This window comes from Aulonocara sp. 'chitande type north' Nkhata Bay, linkage group LG15, assembly GCF_057382095.1.
Source record: "Aulonocara sp. 'chitande type north' Nkhata Bay isolate Kocher_YH1m ecotype deep benthic linkage group LG15, A_spYH_male_GT1.1, whole genome shotgun sequence".
NCBI classification, from domain to species: Eukaryota; Metazoa; Chordata; class Actinopteri; order Cichliformes; family Cichlidae; genus Aulonocara; species Aulonocara sp. 'chitande type north' Nkhata Bay.
This window is the reverse complement of record NC_141358.1, coordinates 24265570-24287333: the sequence shown is the minus strand read 5'-3', so window position 1 is coordinate 24287333 and position 21764 is coordinate 24265570. Positions and strand designations below refer to the sequence as shown.

At 42.2% G+C, this 21764-nt stretch overlaps 2 protein-coding genes and 2 pseudogenes across 2 annotated transcripts; 2 read left to right on the top strand and 2 right to left on the bottom strand.

Annotated features, from left to right (window-relative positions):
• Positions 1-1669: 1669 nt before the first annotated feature.
• Positions 1670-18801, bottom strand: LOC147313152 (NACHT, LRR and PYD domains-containing protein 3-like; annotated as a pseudogene).
• Positions 3095-6391, top strand: LOC147313153 (uncharacterized). The gene has a single exon (XM_086265113.1). It carries the CDS (start codon positions 3252-3254, stop codon positions 5631-5633), a length of 2382 nt encoding a protein of 793 aa, XP_086121239.1. The 5' UTR covers positions 3095-3251; the 3' UTR covers positions 5634-6391.
• LOC147313151 (uncharacterized) lies at positions 16685-19689 on the top strand. Its single transcript, XM_086265112.1, has one exon. It carries the CDS (start codon positions 16853-16855, stop codon positions 19232-19234), a length of 2382 nt encoding a protein of 793 aa, XP_086121238.1. The 5' UTR covers positions 16685-16852; the 3' UTR covers positions 19235-19689.
• On the bottom strand, positions 18803-21550 carry LOC147313150 (NACHT, LRR and PYD domains-containing protein 3-like; annotated as a pseudogene).
• Between the last annotated feature and the right edge of the window lie 214 nt (positions 21551-21764).

Below are 21764 nucleotides of genomic sequence, written 5' to 3'. Positions count from 1 at the left end.
TTAATGTCCTGTCTAAATAACTTCAGTCACCATTTGTATTCATTAATGAATAACTGACTTCTAATATTAAAAGAAATAGAAACTGTTGTGCTGTTGTTCACGTAGAAGGGCCTGCTGCTGGATGTCCAGACTTTGTGCGTCAGCAGGAGGGTCAGGGTACAGGGTTCGAACCTCCTCATGAGATGTCGTATCTGCTGGATAAAAGCAAGCTACATCACATCTGGGATTGTCCTAGAGCTGCCCTACAGTAACAATCAACTGATTAATATATGAAATACTTGCAGTAGCACAATAATAAACACAAAGCAAAAAAGTGTTTAGTGAAGATAAAAAACCCCATCAAAGTTTTAGTTTGGATAAAGGGAGACAGAGCACCAATCTAAACAAGTCTAAACCATCTGGCACCTCCACACTTGTAAGAACAGCATGACCAAAGTGATTGTAGGAGGAAACAACCTTGACTTCCTTTACATAGCTTAGTACTGAGAATAAAAGAAAAGCATGATTAGAATTATTTGTGCTTCTTCTTCTTTCGGCTGCTCCCTTTAGAGGTCGCTACAGTGGATCATCCGCCTCCATCTCTCTATTTCTAGCATCCTCCTCAGTCACACCAACCCCCTGCATGTCCACCTTCACTACATCCACAAATCCTTTCTGTGGTTGTCTGAAAACATCATCCACGGAGACTCTTGCCTGATCTCATCTGTCAGCCTCTCCATCACCAGTGCAAACAAGAAGGGGCTCAGAGCCTCTCTCTGATGTAATCTCAACCCATCACATACTTCTCTGCCCCTCAGGACTTTCTTATGCAGCACCACAGTTACTCTCTTCGCACCTTATCATAGCCTTCACTCCTACCCTCTCTATGCCTCCCGTCTCCATCCTCTTCAGAGTTGCCTCACTTCCTTCTCTAATTCAATTTTCGTCCAAAGTACTCCTTCTCCCTTCTCAACACACTTTCTTCACATTAGCACATTTCCATCTCTATACTTGGTTACTCTCTTCCAGCACAATTTATGTGCTTTGCCATTCATTAAAAATCATTTTCTCCTTAGTGTCCAGCCTCACATACAACTCACTACTCAGCTGTAACTTTATTAATCCCTCGGGAGGGGTCCTCTGGGGTTTTCACAAAGCTGAATAAACGTCAAACAGAAAACTGATTAAACAAAGTGTGAGACGGTGGAGAATTGACGCCAGCGCCCGGTTATATTTTAGACAGCAAGGAGCAGACGCAGTTTCACTCCACCGAGGGAGCTCGTGACGTACTACGCGGCTTTCTTTAGACCGCGAAGGCGGGTCCTCAGGTGGAAGCAGCCTCTGAATTTGGACACCCCCGCTGTTTCCGGCCAGCCAATAATAACGGTGACATTTAACGTATTTTGTCGAATAAATAAACACTGTAAAATATATTTGCCCCCCCAACAGCCCTTTGAATGTTGGCAAGTATGAACCGTCTGCTCGGTGTTTCCTAAAACGTTAAAGCACGTTTGGCTTCACACTGACAAACAGACCCAGCTTCGGCACAAACCTAAACTAATATGACACCGGAGCGGAAAGGCTGATTATGTTTCCAAGATGGTTTGTGTTTTTTAAAAGGAAGGAAACCTTCCTCAAAGCGGGCAGAGCAGTGGAGCCGCCGAGGGAAAAGCACACGATACAAAAACTGTAGAATTAAAAATATAATTTATTATGTTTAAATAGTTAAAAATATAAAATGAATTAAAACAACCTTGGCCAAGGGAAGACACAATAAAAATCAATAACACACAACATTAGAAGTCCAGTGGAATCCACCACGGCCTAAAAGTCACAGAAAACTAAGAGGTCCAGCGTAGTATTAAAAGAGGGAAACCCAGCGGAGTCCTCGCCTTCCTCCCCGCATTCCACGTCCTGGTGCACTGAAGAAAGGGAGGGAGCGGCAGTCACTATTCCTTTGGCAGTTTACTTTATAAAAAGGATGAGTCAAAGACTTACCCGGGTGGGCAGAGCTCTCAACTCCGCCCGCCGCTTCCTCAAACTGCAATCGGCACCGCGGTCTCACTGCTTCTGTTCTCCCGCAGTGCACGAGCTGGCTCTTGTCGTTATTGCCACCAGACTGCCGCTACGCGTCCCTAGTCGCTGGTCATCTGCCTTTTTTTCCTCTGATCGTTTCCCCTTTCCAGTCGCTGGTAATCTCTCTTCCCAGTCGCTGGTCGTCTGCTCCATCTGATCATCTCTACTCTCTGATCGTCTCTCGCTCTCCCCTCTGATCGTCTGTGTCTTTCCTCTGTCTGTCTCGCATTCTCCGTGTTACATTTTTGTTGAACACCGGCTCCAAACCTCTTATGTGTCCTTGAGCACTCTGTAAATTACCTTTTCTTTTCTCTCAGGTGTGTCCAATTAGTAAAAACGGGGGAAAAGGCGGAGTCTCTCCAGGACAATTTGCCAGCAACTAAAAACATGCAAACTAAATAAAACACTGCACAAAATACATGCAATATAAAAAATAAATATATACACTTCACATAAAAATACAGCACAGCAAAACAACGTCCGTCTTCCCTGGATGACACTAACTAACCGACCAAAGAGCCGCGTTAAGTGGCGATATCACTAACGTCATGTAACTTAGCCGAAGGTTAGCTAAATTTGACTTTGTAAGACTTTTTCATTACGCTAACATTTGTGATATGACTGCACTATGCTGCTGTTGTTGACTCCACTTAATTCTACAATTCTTTCATTATGCTAACATGTGTCCTGGTGTATATATGAAGTGGGATAAAAACCCAGAACTAACTTTTAAGAGTTTATTTCTTCTCCGCTTCGACCGTCGGCCATTTCCCCAAAACGTCCTCCAACCTATGATTCCAATGAATCCTGGTGGGTCAGGAACTGCTTTTAAGCATCTTGTAATCGTCGTTCCAACACAGCGTGTTTGTTTTGATTCGTAGACCCCGAAAATGGTGCCGGGCTCCCACAATGCATTGCGGCGTGCCGTCAACTCCAAAGCGTCATTCAAATCTGTGAGCGCGCAAGGAACGCCGCCTCTCCGCGTGCGTTTCTTGTGACGTCACTGGCAGATCAAAGGCGTTCGCGCTGGTCTGTCAGCAACGTCACAGACAACCGAGCCTATAAATAACGGCTCTCAGACAGAAAAATCAGAACTCGATGCTCATGTGTTTGCAAAACGTTCAGCAGTCGGCGCTCTGTAATACAAGAAAATTCTCACACGCTCAAACGGAGAAAATCTAATTTGTGACACAACAATGGAAACCATCAACGAAAATTCAATCGTGGTCACACCAGACCAGATTATCCCGCCAATCAACAGGTGCTTTGAAAGGCTCTCTGAAGTTCAGTGGAGCATTATAGAAAATGGAAAATGCGACTCCAGCGTCCATGCCGTGCTCGCTGATATGATTTCTGAAATCATTCAGATCGCCTCTGCCAGCATCCTGAGGATTGCCCTTTCTGTTATTCAGGAACCCATGATAAGGGAAGAGTTTATGGATGAGGGGAAAATAAGGGTGTCCCTCGGAGACTCGATCTCAGCTGCCATCGCCGGCGCTCTTAATGTCTCAAAACAGCAAGATAAGAGCGCTGACAAGCTGACGCTGATGGTTGAGGAAGAGATCTCAGAAAAGGTCAGCTCAACCATTGCACTGATTGAAAAAAGCCCCGATTTCCCAGTAGACCCTGCCGTTTATGTTAGCGGCAAATTTAGTAGTATTAAGAAACTACACCGCATGGTTTGTTGCGCTGCCTCATGCCTGAAAAGGTATGCAGCATGTAAGCTGCGCTGCCAGTGTGGGACAAATGGGTCTCATTCCAGTACAGAACGTACTGGTTCAAAAATATCAGTGAAATCAGCAATCGCAGAGATTTCTGTTATTCTGTCAACAAGGAGCTCAGATGGAGAGATGGCAGGAAAAGATAAAGATGAGCTCCCAGAAGAATCACAAAGCCATATAAAACCCACTGCAGAAACACAAAGTATCCAGGCTCCAACCCCAGTAGAAATGGTTGCAGTTGACATCGTAGGTGAGATACTTGCTAACATGGATTCAAGCAGTGAAGAGCTCTGTGAGAAATGTAACTTACCCAAACCTGCCTTTAATGCAGGCTTAATTATCCACAAGGTGAGACACTTCTTCTCCAAATGTGTGCCATCCACCTCACACGCCAGGCTCAAAGCACGCAAACACAACTTTTCCATGTTTGCAAAAAAACAATTTGAAAAAATGAAAACAGAGCTGAAAAAAAGAATAAAGGCAAACAGGAAACATTTTGTTTGTCTACAAAACATTTGCAATCACCCCAAGAAGGAAACTGCGCCCTCCAATGAAAGTATAGTTTTCATTCTCCCAGGGTCAGTACCTGAAACGGCTGCTCCCCAGAGTACAGAGGCTCATCGCTCCCCTTCTCCACATACGGCAAGCCTGGGAACCGCAATTAAACGTTCTTCTTCAGTCGACTTTAACGTCATTAGATCAGACGTTAATCAGTTATTTGACAAATTAACAAAGAAAGAAGAACTCTTCCTCATCGATAAGACCTTGGGGGACTTTAAAAATAGTGGGCATATCAGGAATTTTACGGAGGACTTAGTGGCAAACCTGTTTGATCTACTTACGGTGGATCGAGGCTATCAAATCCCCATACCTCTAATGGGTAGGTCCCTCTCAGACACGGTCATCTCCAGGACTCCGAAATCAGTACAGGGCTCAAAGCGTCGCATTTCTGCTGAAGTCCTCTATGTCCTCATAGATGACACAGTAGAAAGGTTTTTGCAGAAGCTTTTACTCTTCTGCAATGAAGAGAAAGATCAAATGATTCAAATGGACAAGATTTCTGGGGCCCTGGAAGACATCCACAACTTTATTAAAAGAGCACAGACCACAACACAGGAAAAAAGCCCTGATTCAGATGGCAGAGGAAAAGAATCTGGTGCATCACTTCCAACACCAAAACCTGGGAGCATTTCTCCAGATAAATGCTCTGTGGCATCTGACAAGTCACCTCGAACGCCACAACCTGGGAGCATTTCTCCAGATAAATGCTCTGTGGCATCTGACAAGTCACCTCAAATGCCACAACCTGGGAGCATTTCTCCAGATAAATCATCTGGAGCCTTGAGCCTGAAACACTCTCTCAAAGATTCCTCCAAAATATCAGAGATGGATTCTGTGTCAGGTTCATCTTCTGATGTTGAGAAAATTTCCAATGACCTTGCGTTGCTCCTTATCATGAGAGTCATCTATAAATCTAAACCTGAGACCCAAAAGTTTGCTGCTCGGATCGCAACTACTACAAAAGAAATAGACACGGTCATCAACCGTCTGAGCAATCTAATGCAGCCTGAACTCAGCAGCACAGCGTCTGCCACAAGTCTGACAAATGACAAGACAAAGTTCATCAAGAAAATAGCCAAACGCCTCATCAAGGAGTTTGGCTCCCCAGACAATGTCTTAAAGGCTTTGATGGCAAATGATTCATCTTTTGATGAGGCTCTGATTAGACATCTAAAAATCACTCTCGGAGTCATCCCGGGTCCCCCAAAGACGTCCAAAATATCCAGGTTTTTTTCTGCGGTGGGAAAAACATTGCTAAAACCCTTCAGGTGGTTCACTAAAGCCAGAGATCATTAAAATGACCATTTTGGCTTTTCCCACTGCCCTGCTTCTTTTAAAATCTTGAAGCAGACTTTTAGCACCAAATCCTTTTTTTAAAAACATCACCATAAAATTTTGGGATCAGCCCTCAAATCCAAATTTTAGAACTGTAGTTCACGCCATCTCGTCTCCTTTTGATTTCCATCCCCCCAACCGGTCGCAGCGGATGGCCGTCCCTTCTGAGCCCGGTTCCGTTGGAAGTTTCTTCCTGTTAAAGGGAGTTTTTCTTCCCCACAGTCGCCTCGTGCTTGCTCAGAGGGGGATCATTTGATTGTTGGGGTTCTCTGTAGTACAGTAGGGCTTTGACCTTACAGTACAAACAGGGAGGAGACTTTGGCTTGATTTTTAAAATATCTAATTCGGCATGAAATAAAAAAAATCCAAATTAAAAATGCATTCCAAGTTTGTTTGTGTTTTTCTTCTGTTGTCAAATATGTAGAAAGTGTTACACGTGTGATTTTAGTCATTTTGCATCAGTTTGTAGCCGACGTGTCTGTTTGTGATCATCCTGCATCTGTTTTTGTCTGATTTGTGTCTTAGTTTGGTCAATTTACATCACTTTTGTGGCCCAATTTAGTTGTTTTGCATGTATTTGTGGCAAAATGTGTGGACGCTGTTTGACGTTGCTATGTTTTGTCTTAATGCTTCACTTTGGTTGTTTATGTATGTGCTCATTTTGATTCTAGATGTAGACCTGACATCTGAAAATTAGCACCTAGTCCACTTCGAACATTTTTTTTAGTCCAAATAAAAAAATTTGGACTAATAAAAGTCCAAATAAAAAAATGTTAATACTTTTTCTTTTTTTCGCCAACCTTGTAGAGCAGTGGTTCCCAAACCTTTTTTGCTAGGCCCCCCTTTGTTTTACAAGAAAAATGTTCGCTAAAAAATATTATTAGCCAAAGCTTTCACTGGAAGTCAGTTACTGGTGTCAGGCCAGCTCCCACTTCTTCTTTTGTGTTACTTCTGCATATAAGTATACACAAAGAGACATTGAGACCTGAATCACAAATAAAAGCCACCTTCAAGATTAACAAACACTGTTTAAAGAGCTCCGTATAAACTTCTGTGTGCAACAAGGCCTCTGTAGCATCCAGACCACACTGATCTAGGTCTTCTTGGTAGAAGAAGGTGTTTCCTTTTTCCAGATGTTTAAATGCCAGCCTCCCCAGATTCAGAAGAAATTTCCTTTCAGCCATCTCACTTGTTTCATGTCCCCCCACATGTTTGTTCCCCTTCTTCATCTGAACCAACAAGAAGTGTGAGTACATGTCAGTCAGGGTCTTGGGCAGCTCTCCTCTCTGCTCTGTAGTCAACATGTGCTCCAGAACTGTAGCAGTGATCCAGCAGAAGACTGGGATTCTACACATGATGTGGAGGCTCCTGGATGTCTTCATGTGGGAGATGATTCTGGACAGCTCTTCATCACTGAATCTCCTCCTGAAGTACTCCTCCTTCTGGGCATCAGTGAAGCCTCGTACTTCTGTTACCCTGTCAACACGTCTAGGAGGGATCTGATTGGCTGCTGCAGGTCGGGGAGTTATCCAGACGAGAGCCGAGGGAAGCAGATTCCCCTGGATGAGGTTTGTCAGCAGCTGGCTGACTGATGACTTCTCTGTGACATCAGACAGCAGCTTCCCGTTGGTGAAATCCAATGATCCAAGTCTGCTTTCATCCAGGCCGTCAAAGATGAACAAAAGTTTACAGACAGCGAGCTTCTCTGCTGTGACCTTCTGTAATGTTGGATGGAAAACATGGAGCAGCTCCAGAAGACTGTACTGCTCGTCTCTGATCAGCGACGCTGTTGGTCAGAACCACTCTGATGGGTCTCTGTTGGTCAGGTAAGGCTTTAAAGGTGTCGTGACACCTGACTGTAATGTCATCAAGAGCCTCCATCTTGGAAGCTGTCTCCAGCTGCATCACCTCATGTTGGTTATGAACGTCTTCATTCTGTCCCTCTGTGATGTAGAGCTCAGTGTAGATCCTGTTCGGGAGGGTTCCACTTCCTGTATTATCAGTTTCTTCAGTCACACTTTCAAACCTCCTCCTCAGACTGATCTTATATTCTTCTAAAACCTCTTCCAGACTCGCATCTGCTGATTGACAACAAGAAACCAAAAAGAATGAAATGTCTTTAGTGTGTGAAACTGCATGAAAAACAGACTTTTATCTTTTGACGGGAGGGATGGGAATGGTGTTAAGCATTGTAAATTGTAAATAAGCTTCAGAAAATAGTAAATCGTGTAACATGACATTTTCGGCATTAAGTTATAACCAGTGTGTGACTTATTTAAAACATTTTGATTCATAATCAGAACCTTTTTTTGTCACAGCAGAGACAAGAAGCAACTGTTAAAAATGTTCCTAATGAGACATTTTAAGAGGAGGGAAAATCCCCCTCATACTGGCTTCACATCATTGGCTCCCTGTTAAATCCAGAGCTGAATTCAAAATGCTTCTCACATAAAAAGGGCCATAATAAAACAGCCCCATCTTATCTGAGAGGCCTCACAGTATCATATCAGATAGATGGAGCACTTTGCTCTCAGCCTGCAGGTTTTATCCTGCCCTCCTCCCCTCATTCCAACCAGTCGTGGTGGATGGCGGCCCGTCACTGAACCTGGTTCCGTCTCAGTGTTCGACTGTACAAAGAGAGAGTTTTTCTTTCTTAATGTCTCCAAGTCGTTGCTCGTAGGGAGTTGTCTGAGGCTTTATTACTGAGGCTTTACCTAACACTATAAAGTGCCTTAAGGTGGCTGTTGTGACTTGGTGCTATATGAATAAAATTTAAGCGATAGCAGAAAAGCAACAAAAACTGTTAACCCAAGAAAATAATGGAAGGAAATAGTTCTGAATATGCTTAATACGCGAATCCTCATCTTATATAGTTCATGTAATCTGCTACATGTAATTTCATTCAGTGTGATGTTATATGTAATCTGTGTGGGAAAAACGAGTTATTGTCGTCTTAGTGAGCTCTGTGGGTCAGACGTTTCTGGCTCTGTACGAAGAGAGGGCTCGTGAGCGCGCTCCATTTGTTCTCCATGTGATCCTTTACTCTCTCTGTGCTACTGCGTCTCTTTGCCTGCTGTGCTACACCCTGGGATTACTGTTGCTGTTGTTTGGCCATTTACATGATTCTGTTCTTGTTGTACAGTAGCTGCTTAATAAAGTGTGTACATGAACTCTGCTCTTCTTTAGATGATCTTTTGTTGAGTGTTTTTTTTGTTTTTTATTTCATCTAAAAATCTACAAATGACCAGCTAAACTTTTGGCCCAGCAGCACACGCAGCCATACAAACTATTTCATTTTGAGCTGCTGCTATGAAATCAGAGCCAAATGGAAAAGCCTGCTGCAGCGTTTTTTACTCTGATTTTCTGTTTGTAGTTGGATTCAGCCAGTATCCAGTATTTTGATCATTTATTTCCAACAAACAATTGAATCCTTTCGTTTCTAACACATCACCCAGTTTGCATCAGTATTGATCTCCAGCATGTTTTTCTCCGCGCGAGAGCCATTATGTTTTCAGTGTGTTCCTCTGATTGTTTTGAGTAGTATATATTGAGGATTGCCTGATATTGTGAGCAGGTGGGGAACATGACAGCTGAACTTTAGCAAACCAGGTGAAAAATAATTAAGACAATCACAAAGCAGGAAGTAAAACTAACGTGAGACATGAAAGGAAACAACATTCAAAGTAAAACAGGAAAAAAACCTATACCATAAAAAATCGAATGAAATCTTTTTCATGCACCTACAAAACAAGAAGTCAAGTTTTCAAAAATGTGTTCATCAGCACACGGATACCGACTCTTACTTTGGACAGAGATGCCACAACTGGTAGCGACTGAATCCTCTGAGACATCTTGACCCAAAGCACAGCAGGACAACTGCTCCTCCTCCTCCACACCAACATCACTGTTCTCTCTGAGGACACAAAGGGAAAATTATTATTACCAGTGCAACTGTCAAAGTGACCAAAGTGACTCACACGCAGGTGTTTACAGTGCATTCATCTGTAGTGAATAGTGAAGCACAGTTCAAAAAGACAACAGGACGAGTTGATGCAGGAACTTGCCTTAGTTAAAGGTACAGCTGCACAAACTAAGTTCAAACCTGATCCTTTTCTATGCAGAGCTCTTCTCTAAGGTCAAAAGTGTTCTCCTCAAGGTTTCCCACCCAATGACTGCTTTCAGTTTGTCACGTTAGGTGCAGTGTGGAAGATTATTCCACGATCAATGGTCTTTGATCAATGATTGTTGATCAATGGTCATGACAATTTGCATATTCATGATCAAGGAACTGACGTCACAGCCAGTGGGCTGGTTTCAGTCATTGTACAAATGTACTGTTTATAAGACTGGAAAGCTGCAGTCAGCTGTGTGTGACCACCCAACAATTTATCGTTGATGGAGTTCATCTTGTTCCAGAACAAGGAAGGGAAAATGCAGCTTTTTCCCTTCTGCTGTCTTTCTCGAACTGAGCAAAACTATGACGTGGGAGAAGTGGAACTGCTAGCTGGCGGGAGGGAGCAGAACACCTGCTCATTGTTCATCGTTTGACTGACCACAAGCATCTTGCATATCTCACAGCAGCCACTCAAGACAAACCAGGTGGGCCCTCTCCTTTGCTTGGTTCAACTGTGTTATGATCTATAGACCCGGCAACCCAAAACGAGAAACCCAACACTTTGTCCCGTCAATTCTCAACTTCTGATGCCACGGCAGAGGAGACCATTATTTTCCCGCCCTCCTGCATTGTTTGTTTGCTGTACTAAGAGATTGAGTCATTTTCTGCAATGCATAGCGGGACACATGTCCCAGATGTTGAACTTCACATCATATCATGCTTTGTAGATACTTGCAAATCTCTATAATATTAAAGCTTGGCATTCTACACAAAAAAGCTATGAAACCCTGAAAAAGAACCAGCTGTTTTTCTGTGTTCTTTAAATTAATATATTGACCATTATTAGCTGCAAAGGCCTTCGAAACGGATTTGCACAGGGCAGATGTATTCAGGTGAAAATGTATGACTATATTATGCCAAGCTTTTGAGGATCTTAATGTCTTTTTCCTTTTTGGCAGTTTTGTTCGCTGACTGTGGCAGATCAATACTGAACTACAGGTTAAAAGTCTTCATATAACAGGAAAATTTTTCAGCTGCATTATTCACTTGGAAACTCAATCTCTGATTTTCAGAATCCATTTGTTCCATTCCAATCATATTACCAAATCATACACTTTTGTTGTTGTTATAAATGTTATTTTGGTTTTAGCGACAGCAATTCTTCGCTTCTTTTTGACTTTTTAAAGATGCATCTTGTGGGCTTCAAGTATTTGGAGTTTCCATCCAAACTTCTACATTCTGAAGCCTCTACAGCTCTGAAGATATTCAGAGATGCTGAACCAAACAACCAACCGTGTCTTCTAAGCCTACATTTTATTTCTTTTTAGTTTGATGACAAAAAGTAGCCCCTCACTCAGCCGTACATCTCTGGGCTCAACTCTAAAGTCCAACCTCCTCCTTAGGTTTGTCCTTAAGGCTAAACGTCCAAATTCTTGAGACGTAACAAAATTCAGTTAAAATGAAGTCTTTATTTTAAACTAATCTTACAAACCAATACCAACTAAAAATTGGCAACTAATATTACCAAAGTCACTTTGACTATTCTCATAAACTGATCGGACTGCATTCATTTTATATATAAAGCTCCAGTCACCTCAAAGTGTTACTGGGCACTGCGCTGGTATGGAATGAGTGATAAACGTCTGTACAGGTGTTTTTGAAGTAATAATCATCATAATCTCAAACTTCCAGGAGTAAACTCCACTGACACCAAGTCCACCTGTTTGTCCACATTCTTTTAAAGATTTCAAAGTGAAACTTTTTGCTCGGATACTGTGGAATTTTCTCTTCTTCCTGTTAAACCAGTCCTCTCCCACTCAATCTTACTTGTCCTTTTAAACTTGTAATTGTTTCTACATACTGATTTCACCTATGTTCTCTATTTCCTTCGTGTACATTAGAGACAGTATCTTACTTTGTGTCGGTCACAGACAGACGGCTGGATCCTGGAGACTCCAGATCACTCATCTTCAGTCAGTCTGAGAGAGAAACCAGCAGTACTGACTGTGAAAGGAGAACCAGAATCATGGTGAATCTCTTTTCAGGAGTCACATCCAAGACTGACAGAACAAAAAATGAAACACACTCATGGTCTCGTAAAAAGTGACTGTGAGGAGAAGGAGGCAGGCCTTCATCAACACAAATCAAACAATTATTAATTAATTCGATTTTTGATGGAAACGGAAACAAGCAAAATACGCACTTACTTTGACAGTTAATGATAATTATACTACTGTTTAACACCGCGTGTTTCCGTTTGAGTTAATCTAATTATGGTTCTGTGAAATAACACTCAGTGATTTTCAGAGTTCAGTCAGACTGATCTCAGAGTTATGTCCGTGATCACCACTGTATGAAAGCTTTAGTCACATTTAAGGGCAATATCACCAAAATACAGTAAAAGATCTCCTCCTTGAATGTTTCAGATAAAATGGAAAACAGACTCATGCAGTAAATATTCTTTTATTGGAGAGAAAACTGTGCAGTATAATTTACTCGAGATGTTGAAGATATGAGAGCATTAAACAGGCTGATGTTTGGAAGAGGCTCTGACAGGAGAGAGATGATACAGAAACATGGCATCCTTATAAAATACTGACACACTTTATGAACGGACAACTTTTCACAGCTCTTTGAACATTTAAATGAGCTGCATACTTTCCCCACTGAAACCAGCACAATCCCTCTGTGATGGAAACAATATTTGAACTAAATGTACTGTGGATAAATCAAAGCATTATCAAAGTTGTCCGTGGTTCCCTTATTTTTCCTTCTTTCCCTGTCAGATCCTGTCCTGCAGGATAAACATGACTGAGTGGTTCCCTGCATGCAGCTGTTACAGTTTGTGTTGGAGATACTTCTGCAAATACAGGAAGCAAATATCTAAAAACTGTTTTCAATGTTTTTACCAGTCTGTCAACTACAGAGAGCTGTCTGTTGTCCCCCTGTTCTCCTCTATATCTCTCAGCTGATGCTGGCTCCTTTAAATGTAACTTTATTAATCCCTCGGGAGGGGTCCTCTGGGGTTTTCACAAAGCTGAATAAACGTCAAACAGAAAACTGATTAAACAAAGTGTGAGACGGTGGAGAATTGACGCCAGCGCCCGGTTACATTTTAGACAGCAAGGAGCAGACGCAGTTTCACTCCACCGAGGGAGCTCGTGACGTACTACGCGGCTTTCTTTAGACCGCGAAGGCGGGTCCTCAGGTGGAAGCAGCCTCTGAATTTGGACACCCCCGCTGTTTCCGGCCAGCCAATAATAACGGTGACATTTAACGTATTTTGTCGAATAAATAAACACTGTAAAATATATTTGCCAAACTGATCCATTTTATCATTAGGCTAGTATATATGTGTATCGTCACACCTATCTTCCATTTGACAGTCCTCATATTCTCAATTAAAAACTAAAACAGACATTGAAAATAACAAAAGCTAAACATTTAAAGAGGAAACAAAAATGTAAACTAATAAAAAAAAATAAAACGCAAATTCTGCTCTACATTATCTTTATGTGAACCATAAAGACTCAACAAGAGCAGCACACTCAAGTGAAAGAATAAATAGATCTTTATTGGTCTCAGGGTCATGATTGTACAGAGCATGTGCAGAACATACAAAAGAAACGATGGCACTTGGAATGTTCCATTGTAAAAATGTTTTTTAAAAAAAGCACAGTTCATAGCAATATACAGACTCACAAAGTAAGAACAAATATTCAAAGTTTGTTTCAAGGCTTTAGTGTCATCATGTCATCATCACAGTAAAAAGTATGGATGCTTTGCCCTTTGTAAAATACTAAACCCAAACTTTTTTGGACCAAGGAAATAAAAACAAACACAATGTTAAATAGTGTAACATAGGAAAGCACATTGAAAGACATGAAACTGTCGCTATAAATATAATGATAGGGCCACTTATCATTACCCTTTTGTTAGAGATACCAAGGAAATTTCATTAACCAGGTAAAAATGTGATCATGTACCTGAAAACATCCATTTCAACAGTTAAAGAGCAGTTATTATTGCTACAAAAATGTATACTCTGTATGTGCCTAATGCATTTCTTGGGGAGTCAAAAAACATACAGTATGGTCCCACAAATTCACTGTAATCAGGCCATGAAGCAGAAAACGACAGAAGATAAAAACGTAAGGCATGAATCACCTTTCTTTCCTTTAGTGATAAGCAGCTGGTAGCCAATGTCCCACAGCCCTCTGACTATGATCCTTCACATTCAACTTTCAACATTTGATAAAGTATCTAATAAAGTGCCCTAATGCTTAATGGGCACATTGTCTACCATACAGTATCACATAATACATAACCACATCTGGAATGCTACTCAAAGTTAAAGACTTCTATTATTCAGTATAATGCAGTGCTTTAGTGAAAATACAATAATGCTTAAATACTTGAACAGCTTGGGGTCGACTGGCGATTTACTTTGTGAACTCTGTAAACATCTCCCAGATGAGTTCATGCTGTCAGCCACCTTTTTCTAGTCTTATGAGATAAACATGATGCTCACTTTCTAAACCATGATCCCCATGAGAGTCATAAGGGAGATGAAGCAGGGTAATACCTTAAGCGTGTGGGTACCCTGTAAGTAAACTCAGTTTTTCAGAGAGATCCATCCCTCATTGTCATGTCCAGTTCGAAAACATCAAGACGGTGTCAGTAAAAATCCCTCATAATTTAAATCTTACTAAACAATTTACGGGACTTTTCCCTCTTAGCACCACAACACTGTTGTTTTTGGCAGCTAGAACAACCTAAAGACAAAACGGATCTGCAAACATGAAAACATTTTACTGGCAGAAAGTAACTTCAATAAAAACATGTTTCTCTTTTCAGGAAATTTGTGCTTGGATGTAAAACACACAAAATTCTGTCGGGAAAACGTAGGACCTTTTTTCATTTAGGAGTTTTAAAAGCACCTTTATACTAAAAACCAAATAAATAAATAAGAAAAAGTTTCAGTGCATTATAATAAATACTTTTGCATAAGGTTTACACATTTAGTGTATGACTTGTTAAGGTTCATGTTGTGAAGTAAAGCTTTGAAAGAAACTTAATTTGGACTCGTTCCAAATTTGGTGCATGAACTTGTTGTGCGCCATAATGTTTGCTCTGTTGACTTCGTTATGAAATATAAATTCTTTCGGTAATTTTTTTAAAATCAAAGTTAAAATTTCATTCTCGATGGGCTCCAGAGCGCTCTTAGTGGTAAACAGTGCAAACAGCCCTTTGAATGTTGGCAAGTATGAACCGTCTGCTCGGTGTTTCCTAAAACGTTAAAGCACGTTTGGCTTCACACTGACAAACAGACCCAGCTTCGGCACAAACCTAAACTAATATGACACCGGAGCGGAAAGGCTGATTATGTTTCCAAGATGGTTTGTGTTTTTTAAAAGGAAGGAAACCTTCCTCAAAGCGGGCAGAGCAGTGGAGCCGCCGAGGGAAAAGCACACGATACAAAAACTGTAGAATTAAAAATATAATTTATGTTTAAAAAGTTAAAAATATAAAATGAATTAAAACAACCTTGGCCAAGGGAAGACACAATAAAAATCAATAACACACAACATTAGAAGTCCAGTGGAATCCACCACGGCCTAAAAGTCACAGAAAACTAAGAGGTCCAGCGTAGTATTAAAAGAGGGAAACCCAGCGGAGTCCTCGCCTTCCTCCCCGCATTCCACGTCCTGGTGCACTGAAGAAAGGGAGGGAGCGGCAGTCACTATTCCTTTGGCAGTTTACTTTATAAAAAGGATAAGTCAAAGACTTACCCGGGTGGGCAGAGCTCTCAACTCCGCCCGCCGCTTCCTCAAACTGCAATCGGCACCGCGGTCTCACTGCTTCTGTTCTCCCGCAGTGCACGAGCTGGCTCTTGTCGTTATTGCCACCAGACTGCCGCTACGCGTCCCTAGTCGCTGGTCATCTGCCTTTTTTTCCTCTGATCGTTTCCCCTTTCCAGTCGCTGGTAATCTCTCTTCCCAGTCGCTGGTCGTCTGCTCCATCTGATCATCTCTACTCTCTGATCGTCTCTCGCTCTCCCCTCTGATCGTCTGTGTCTTTCCTCTGTCTGTCTCGCATTCTCCGTGTTACATTTTTGTTGAACACCGGCTCCAAACCTCTTATGTGTCCTTGAGCACTCTGTAAATTACCTTTTCTTTTCTCTCAGGTGTGTCCAATTAGTAAAAACGGGGGAAAAGGCGGAGTCTCTCCAGGACAATTTGCCGGCAACTAAAAACATGCAAACTAAATAAAACACTGCACAAAATACATGCAATATAAAAAATAAATATATACACTTCACATAAAAATACAGCACAGCAAAACAACGTCCGTCTTCCCTGGATGACACTAACTAACCGACCAAAGAGCCGCGTTAAGTGGCGATATCACTAACGTCACGTAACTTAGCCGAAGGTTAGCTAAATTTGACTTTGTAAGACTTTTTCATTACGCTAACATTTGTGATATGACTGCACTATGCTGCTGTTGTTGACTCCACTTAATTCTACAATTCTTTCATTATGCTAACATGTGTCCTGGTGTATATATGAAGTGGGATAAAAACCCAGAACTAACTTTTAAGAGTTTATTTCTTCTCCGCTTCGACCGTCGGCCATTTCCCCAAAACGTCCTCCAACCTATGATTCCAATGAATCCTGGTGGGTCAGGAACTGCTTTTAAGCATCTTGTAATCGTCGTTCCAACACAGCGTGTTTGTTTTGATTCGTAGACCCCGAAAATGGTGCCGGGCTCCCACAATGCATTGCGGCGTGCCGTCAACTCCAAAGCGTCATTCAAATCTGTGAGCGCGCAAGGAACGCCGCCTCTCCGCGTGCGTTTCTTGTGACGTCACTGGCAGATCAAAGGCGTTCGCGCTGGTCTGTCAGTAACGTCACAGACAACCGAGCCTATAAATAACGGCTCTCAGACAGAAAAATCAGAACTCGATGCTCATGTGTTTGCAAAACGTTCAGCAGTCGGCGCTCTGTAATACAAGAAAATTCTCACACGCTCAAACGGAGAAAATCTAATTTGTGACACAACAATGGAAACCATCAACGAAAATTCAATCGTGGTCACACCAGACCAGATTATCCCGCCAATCAACAGGTGCTTTGAAAGGCTCTCTGAAGTTCAGTGGAGCATTATAGAAAATGGAAAATGCGACTCCAGCGTCCATGCCGTGCTCGCTGATATGATTTCTGAGATCATTCAGATCGCCTCTGCCAGCATCCTGAGGATTGCCCTTTCTGTTATTCAGGAACCCATGATAAGGGAAGAGTTTATGGATGAGGGGAAAATAAGGGTGTCCCTCGGAGACTCGATCTCAGCTGCCATCGCCGGCGCTCTTAATGTCTCAAAACAGCAAGATAAGAGCGCTGACAAGCTGACGCTGATGGTTGAGGAAGAGATCTCAGAAAAGGTCAGCTCAACCATTGCACTGATTGAAAAAAGCCCCGATTTCCCAGTAGACCCTGCCGTTTATGTTAGCGGCAAATTTAGTAGTATTAAGAAACTACACCGCATGGTTTGTTGCGCTGCCTCATGCCTGAAAAGGTATGCAGCATGTAAGCTGCGCTGCCAGTGTGGGACAAATGGGTCTCATTCCAGTACAGAACGTACTGGTTCAAAAATATCAGTGAAATCAGCAATCGCAGAGATTTCTGTTATTCTGTCAACAAGGAGCTCAGATGGAGAGATGACAGGAAAAGATAAAGATGAGCTCCCAGAAGAATCACAAAGCCATATAAAACCCACTGCAGAAACACAAAGTATCCAGGCTCCAACCCCAGTAGAAATGGTTGCAGTTGACATCGTAGGTGAGATACTTGCTAACATGGATTCAAGCAGTGAAGAGCTCTGTGAGAAATGTAACTTACCCAAACCTGCCTTTAATGCAGGCTTAATTATCCACAAGGTGAGACACTTCTTCTCCAAATGTGTGCCATCCACCTCACACGCCAGGCTCAAAGCACGCAAACACAACTTTTCCATGTTTGCAAAAAAACAATTTGAAAAAATGAAAACAGAGCTGAAAAAAAGAATAAAGGCAAACAGGAAACATTTTGTTTGTCTACAAAACATTTGCAATCACCCCAAGAAGGAAACTGCGCCCTCCAATGAAAGTATAGTTTTCATTCTCCCAGGGTCAGTACCTGAAACGGCTGCTCCCCAGAGTACAGAGGCTCATCGCTCCCCTTCTCCACATACGGCAAGCCTGGGAACCGCAATTAAACGTTCTTCTTCAGTCGACTTTAACGTCATTAGATCAGACGTTAATCAGTTATTTGACAAATTAACAAAGAAAGAAGAACTCTTCCTCATCGATAAGACCTTGGGGGACTTTAAAAATAGTGGGCATATCAGGAATTTTACGGAGGACTTAGTGGCAAACCTGTTTGATCTACTTACGGTGGATCGAGGCTATCAAATCCCCATACCTCTAATGGGTAGGTCCCTCTCAGACACGGTCATCTCCAGGACTCCGAAATCAGTACAGGGCTCAAAGCGTCGCATTTCTGCTGAAGTCCTCTATGTCCTCATAGATGACACAGTAGAAAGGTTTTTGCAGAAGCTTTTACTCTTCTGCAATGAAGAGAAAGATCAAATGATTCAAATGGACAAGATTTCTGGGGCCCTGGAAGACATCCACAACTTTATTAAAAGAGCACAGACCACAACACAGGAAAAAAGCCCTGATTCAGATGGCAGAGGAAAAGAATCTGGTGCATCACTTCCAACACCAAAACCTGGGAGCATTTCTCCAGATAAATGCTCTGTGGCATCTGACAAGTCACCTCGAACGCCACAACCTGGGAGCATTTCTCCAGATAAATGCTCTGTGGCATCTGACAAGTCACCTCAAATGCCACAACCTGGGAGCATTTCTCCAGATAAATCATCTGGAGCCTTGAGCCTGAAACACTCTCTCAAAGATTCCTCCAAAATATCAGAGATGGATTCTGTGTCAGGTTCATCTTGTGATGTTGAGAAAATTTCCAATGACCTTGCGTTGCTCCTTATCATGAGAGTCATCTATAAATCTAAACCTGAGACCCAAAAGTTTGCTGCTCGGATCGCAACTACTACAAAAGAAATAGACACGGTCATCAACCGTCTGAGCAATCTAATGCAGCCTGAACTCAGCAGCACAGCGTCTGCCACAAGTCTGACAAATGACAAGACAAAGTTCATCAAGAAAATAGCCAAACGCCTCATCAAGGAGTTTGGCTCCCCAGACAATGTCTTAAAGGCTTTGATGGCAAATGATTCATCTTTTGATGAGGCTCTGATTAGACATCTAAAAATCACTCTCGGAGTCATCCCGGGTCCCCCAAAGACGTCCAAAATATCCAGGTTTTTTTCTGCGGTGGGAAAAACATTGCTAAAACCCTTCAGGTGGTTCACTAAAGCCAGAGATCATTAAAATGACCATTTTGGCTTTTCCCACTGCCCTGCTTCTTTTAAAATCTTGAAGCAGACTTTTAGCACCAAATCCTTTTTTTAAAAACATCACCATAAAATTTTGGGATCAGCCCTCAAATCCAAATTTTAGAACTGTAGTTCACGCCATCTCGTCTCCTTTTGATTTCCATCCCCCCAACCGGTCGCAGCGGATGGCCGTCCCTTCTGAGCCCGGTTCCGTTGGAAGTTTCTTCCTGTTAAAGGGAGTTTTTCTTCCCCACAGTCGCCTCGCGCTTGCTCAGAGGGGGATCATTTGATTGTTGGGGTTCTCTGTAGTACAGTAGGGCTTTGACCTTACAGTACAAACAGGGAGGAGACTTTGGCTTGATTTTTAAAATATCTAATTCGGCATGAAATAAAAAAAATCCAAATTAAAAATGCATTCCAAGTTTGTTTGTGTTTTTCTTCTGTTGTCAAATATGTAGAAAGTGTTACACGTGTGATTTTAGTCATTTTGCATCAGTTTGTAGCCGACGTGTCTGTTTGTGATCATCCTGCATCTGTTTTTGTCTGATTCGTGTCTTAGTTTGGTCAATTTACATCACTTTTGTGGCCCAATTTAGTTGTTTTGCATGTATTTGTGGCAAAATGTGTGGACGCTGTTTGACGTTGCTATGTTTTGTCTTAATGCTTCACTTTGGTTGTTTATGTATGTGCTCATTTTGATTCTAGATGTAGACCTGACATCTGAAAATTAGCACCTAGTCCACTTCGAACATTTTTTTTAGTCCAAATAAAAAAATTTGGACTAATAAAAGTCCAAATAAAAAAATGTTAATACATTTTTTTTTATTTCGCCAACCTTGTAGAGCAGTGGTTCCCAAACCTTTTTTGCTAGGCCCCCCTTTGTTTTACAAGAAAAATGTTCGCTAAAAAATATTATTAGCCAAAGCTTTCACTGGAAGTCAGTTACTGGTGTCAGGCCAGCTCCCACTTCTTCTTTTGTGTTACTTCTGCATATAAGTATACACAAAGAGACATTGAGACCTGAATCACAAATAAAAGCCACCTTCAAGATTAACAAACACTGTTTAAAGAGCTCCGTATAAACTTCTGTGTGCAACAAGGCCTCTGTAGCATCCAGACCACACTGATCTAGGTCTTCTTGGTAGAAGAAGGTGTTTCCTTTTTCCAGATGTTTAAATGCCAGCCTCCCCAGATTCAGAAGAAATTTCCTTTCAGCCATCTCACTTGTTTCATGTCCCCCCACATGTTTGTTCCCCTTCTTCATCTGAACCAACAAGAAGTGTGAGTACATGTCAGTCAGGGTCTTGGGCAGCTCTCCTCTCTGCTCTGTAGTCAACATGTGCTCCAGAACTGTAGCAGTGATCCAGCAGAAGACTGGGATTCTACACATGATGTGGAGGCTCCTGGATGTCTTCATGTGGGAGATGATTCTGGACAGCTCTTCATCACTGAATCTCCTCCTGAAGTACTCCTCCTTCTGGGCATCAGTGAAGCCTCGTACTTCTGTTACCCTGTCAACACGTCTAGGAGGGATCTGATTGGCTGCTGCAGGTCGGGGAGTTATCCAGACGAGAGCCGAGGGAAGCAGATTCCCCTGGATGAGGTTTGTCAGCAGCTGGCTGACTGATGACTTCTCTGTGACATCAGACAGCAGCTTCCCGTTGGTGAAATCCAATGATCCAAGTCTGCTTTCATCCAGGCCGTCAAAGATGAACAAAAGTTTACAGACAGCGAGCTTCTCTGCTGTGACCTTCTGTAATGTTGGATGGAAAACATGGAGCAGCTCCAGAAGACTGTACTGCTCGTCTCTGATCAGCGACGCTGTTGGTCAGAACCACTCTGATGGGTCTCTGTTGGTCAGGTAAGGCTTTAAAGGTGTCGTGACACCTGACTGTAATGTCATCAAGAGCCTCCATCTTGGAAGCTGTCTCCAGCTGCATCACCTCATGTTGGTTATGAACGTCTTCATTCTGTCCCTCTGTGATGTAGAGCTCAGTGTAGATCCTGTTCGGGAGGGTTCCACTTCCTGTATTATCAGTTTCTTCAGTCACACTTTCAAACCTCCTCCTCAGACTGATCTTATATTCTTCTAAAACCTCTTCCAGACTCGCATCTGCTGATTGACAACAAGAAACCAAAAAGAATGAAATGTCTTTAGTAGGAGGTAGGAGGCCCCAGGGCAAACTGAGGGCTCGGTGGAGAGATTACATTTCACAGTTGGCTTGGAAATAATTCAGTTTTCCCCCAGATGAGCTGGAAGCAGTGGCTGGCAAAAGGCAAAAGTTTCTCTCCTTAGATTGACCAAACCCATGACCTTGAACCTGGATATATAGGACAGGGAGGATGAATAAAAGGATGTTACATTAAACCAGTGGTTCCCAAACCTTTTTTTTTTTTTTTGCTAGGCCCCTGTTTGTTTTACAAGAAAATCTTCGCAGCCCCCCGGCACAAACACATCCTCAAACCACACACAGCCATTTCAAACTCCACTGCAGTTTCTTTTACACCTCAAACCTTTAAAAAAC

Bases quoted from the DNA above. Each gene is read 5' to 3' on its own strand.
- LOC147313153 (XM_086265113.1), top strand. From the start codon at position 3,252: ATGGAAACCATCAACGAAAATTCAATCGTGGTCACACCAGACCAGATT.
- LOC147313151 (XM_086265112.1), top strand. From the start codon at position 16,853: ATGGAAACCATCAACGAAAATTCAATCGTGGTCACACCAGACCAGATT.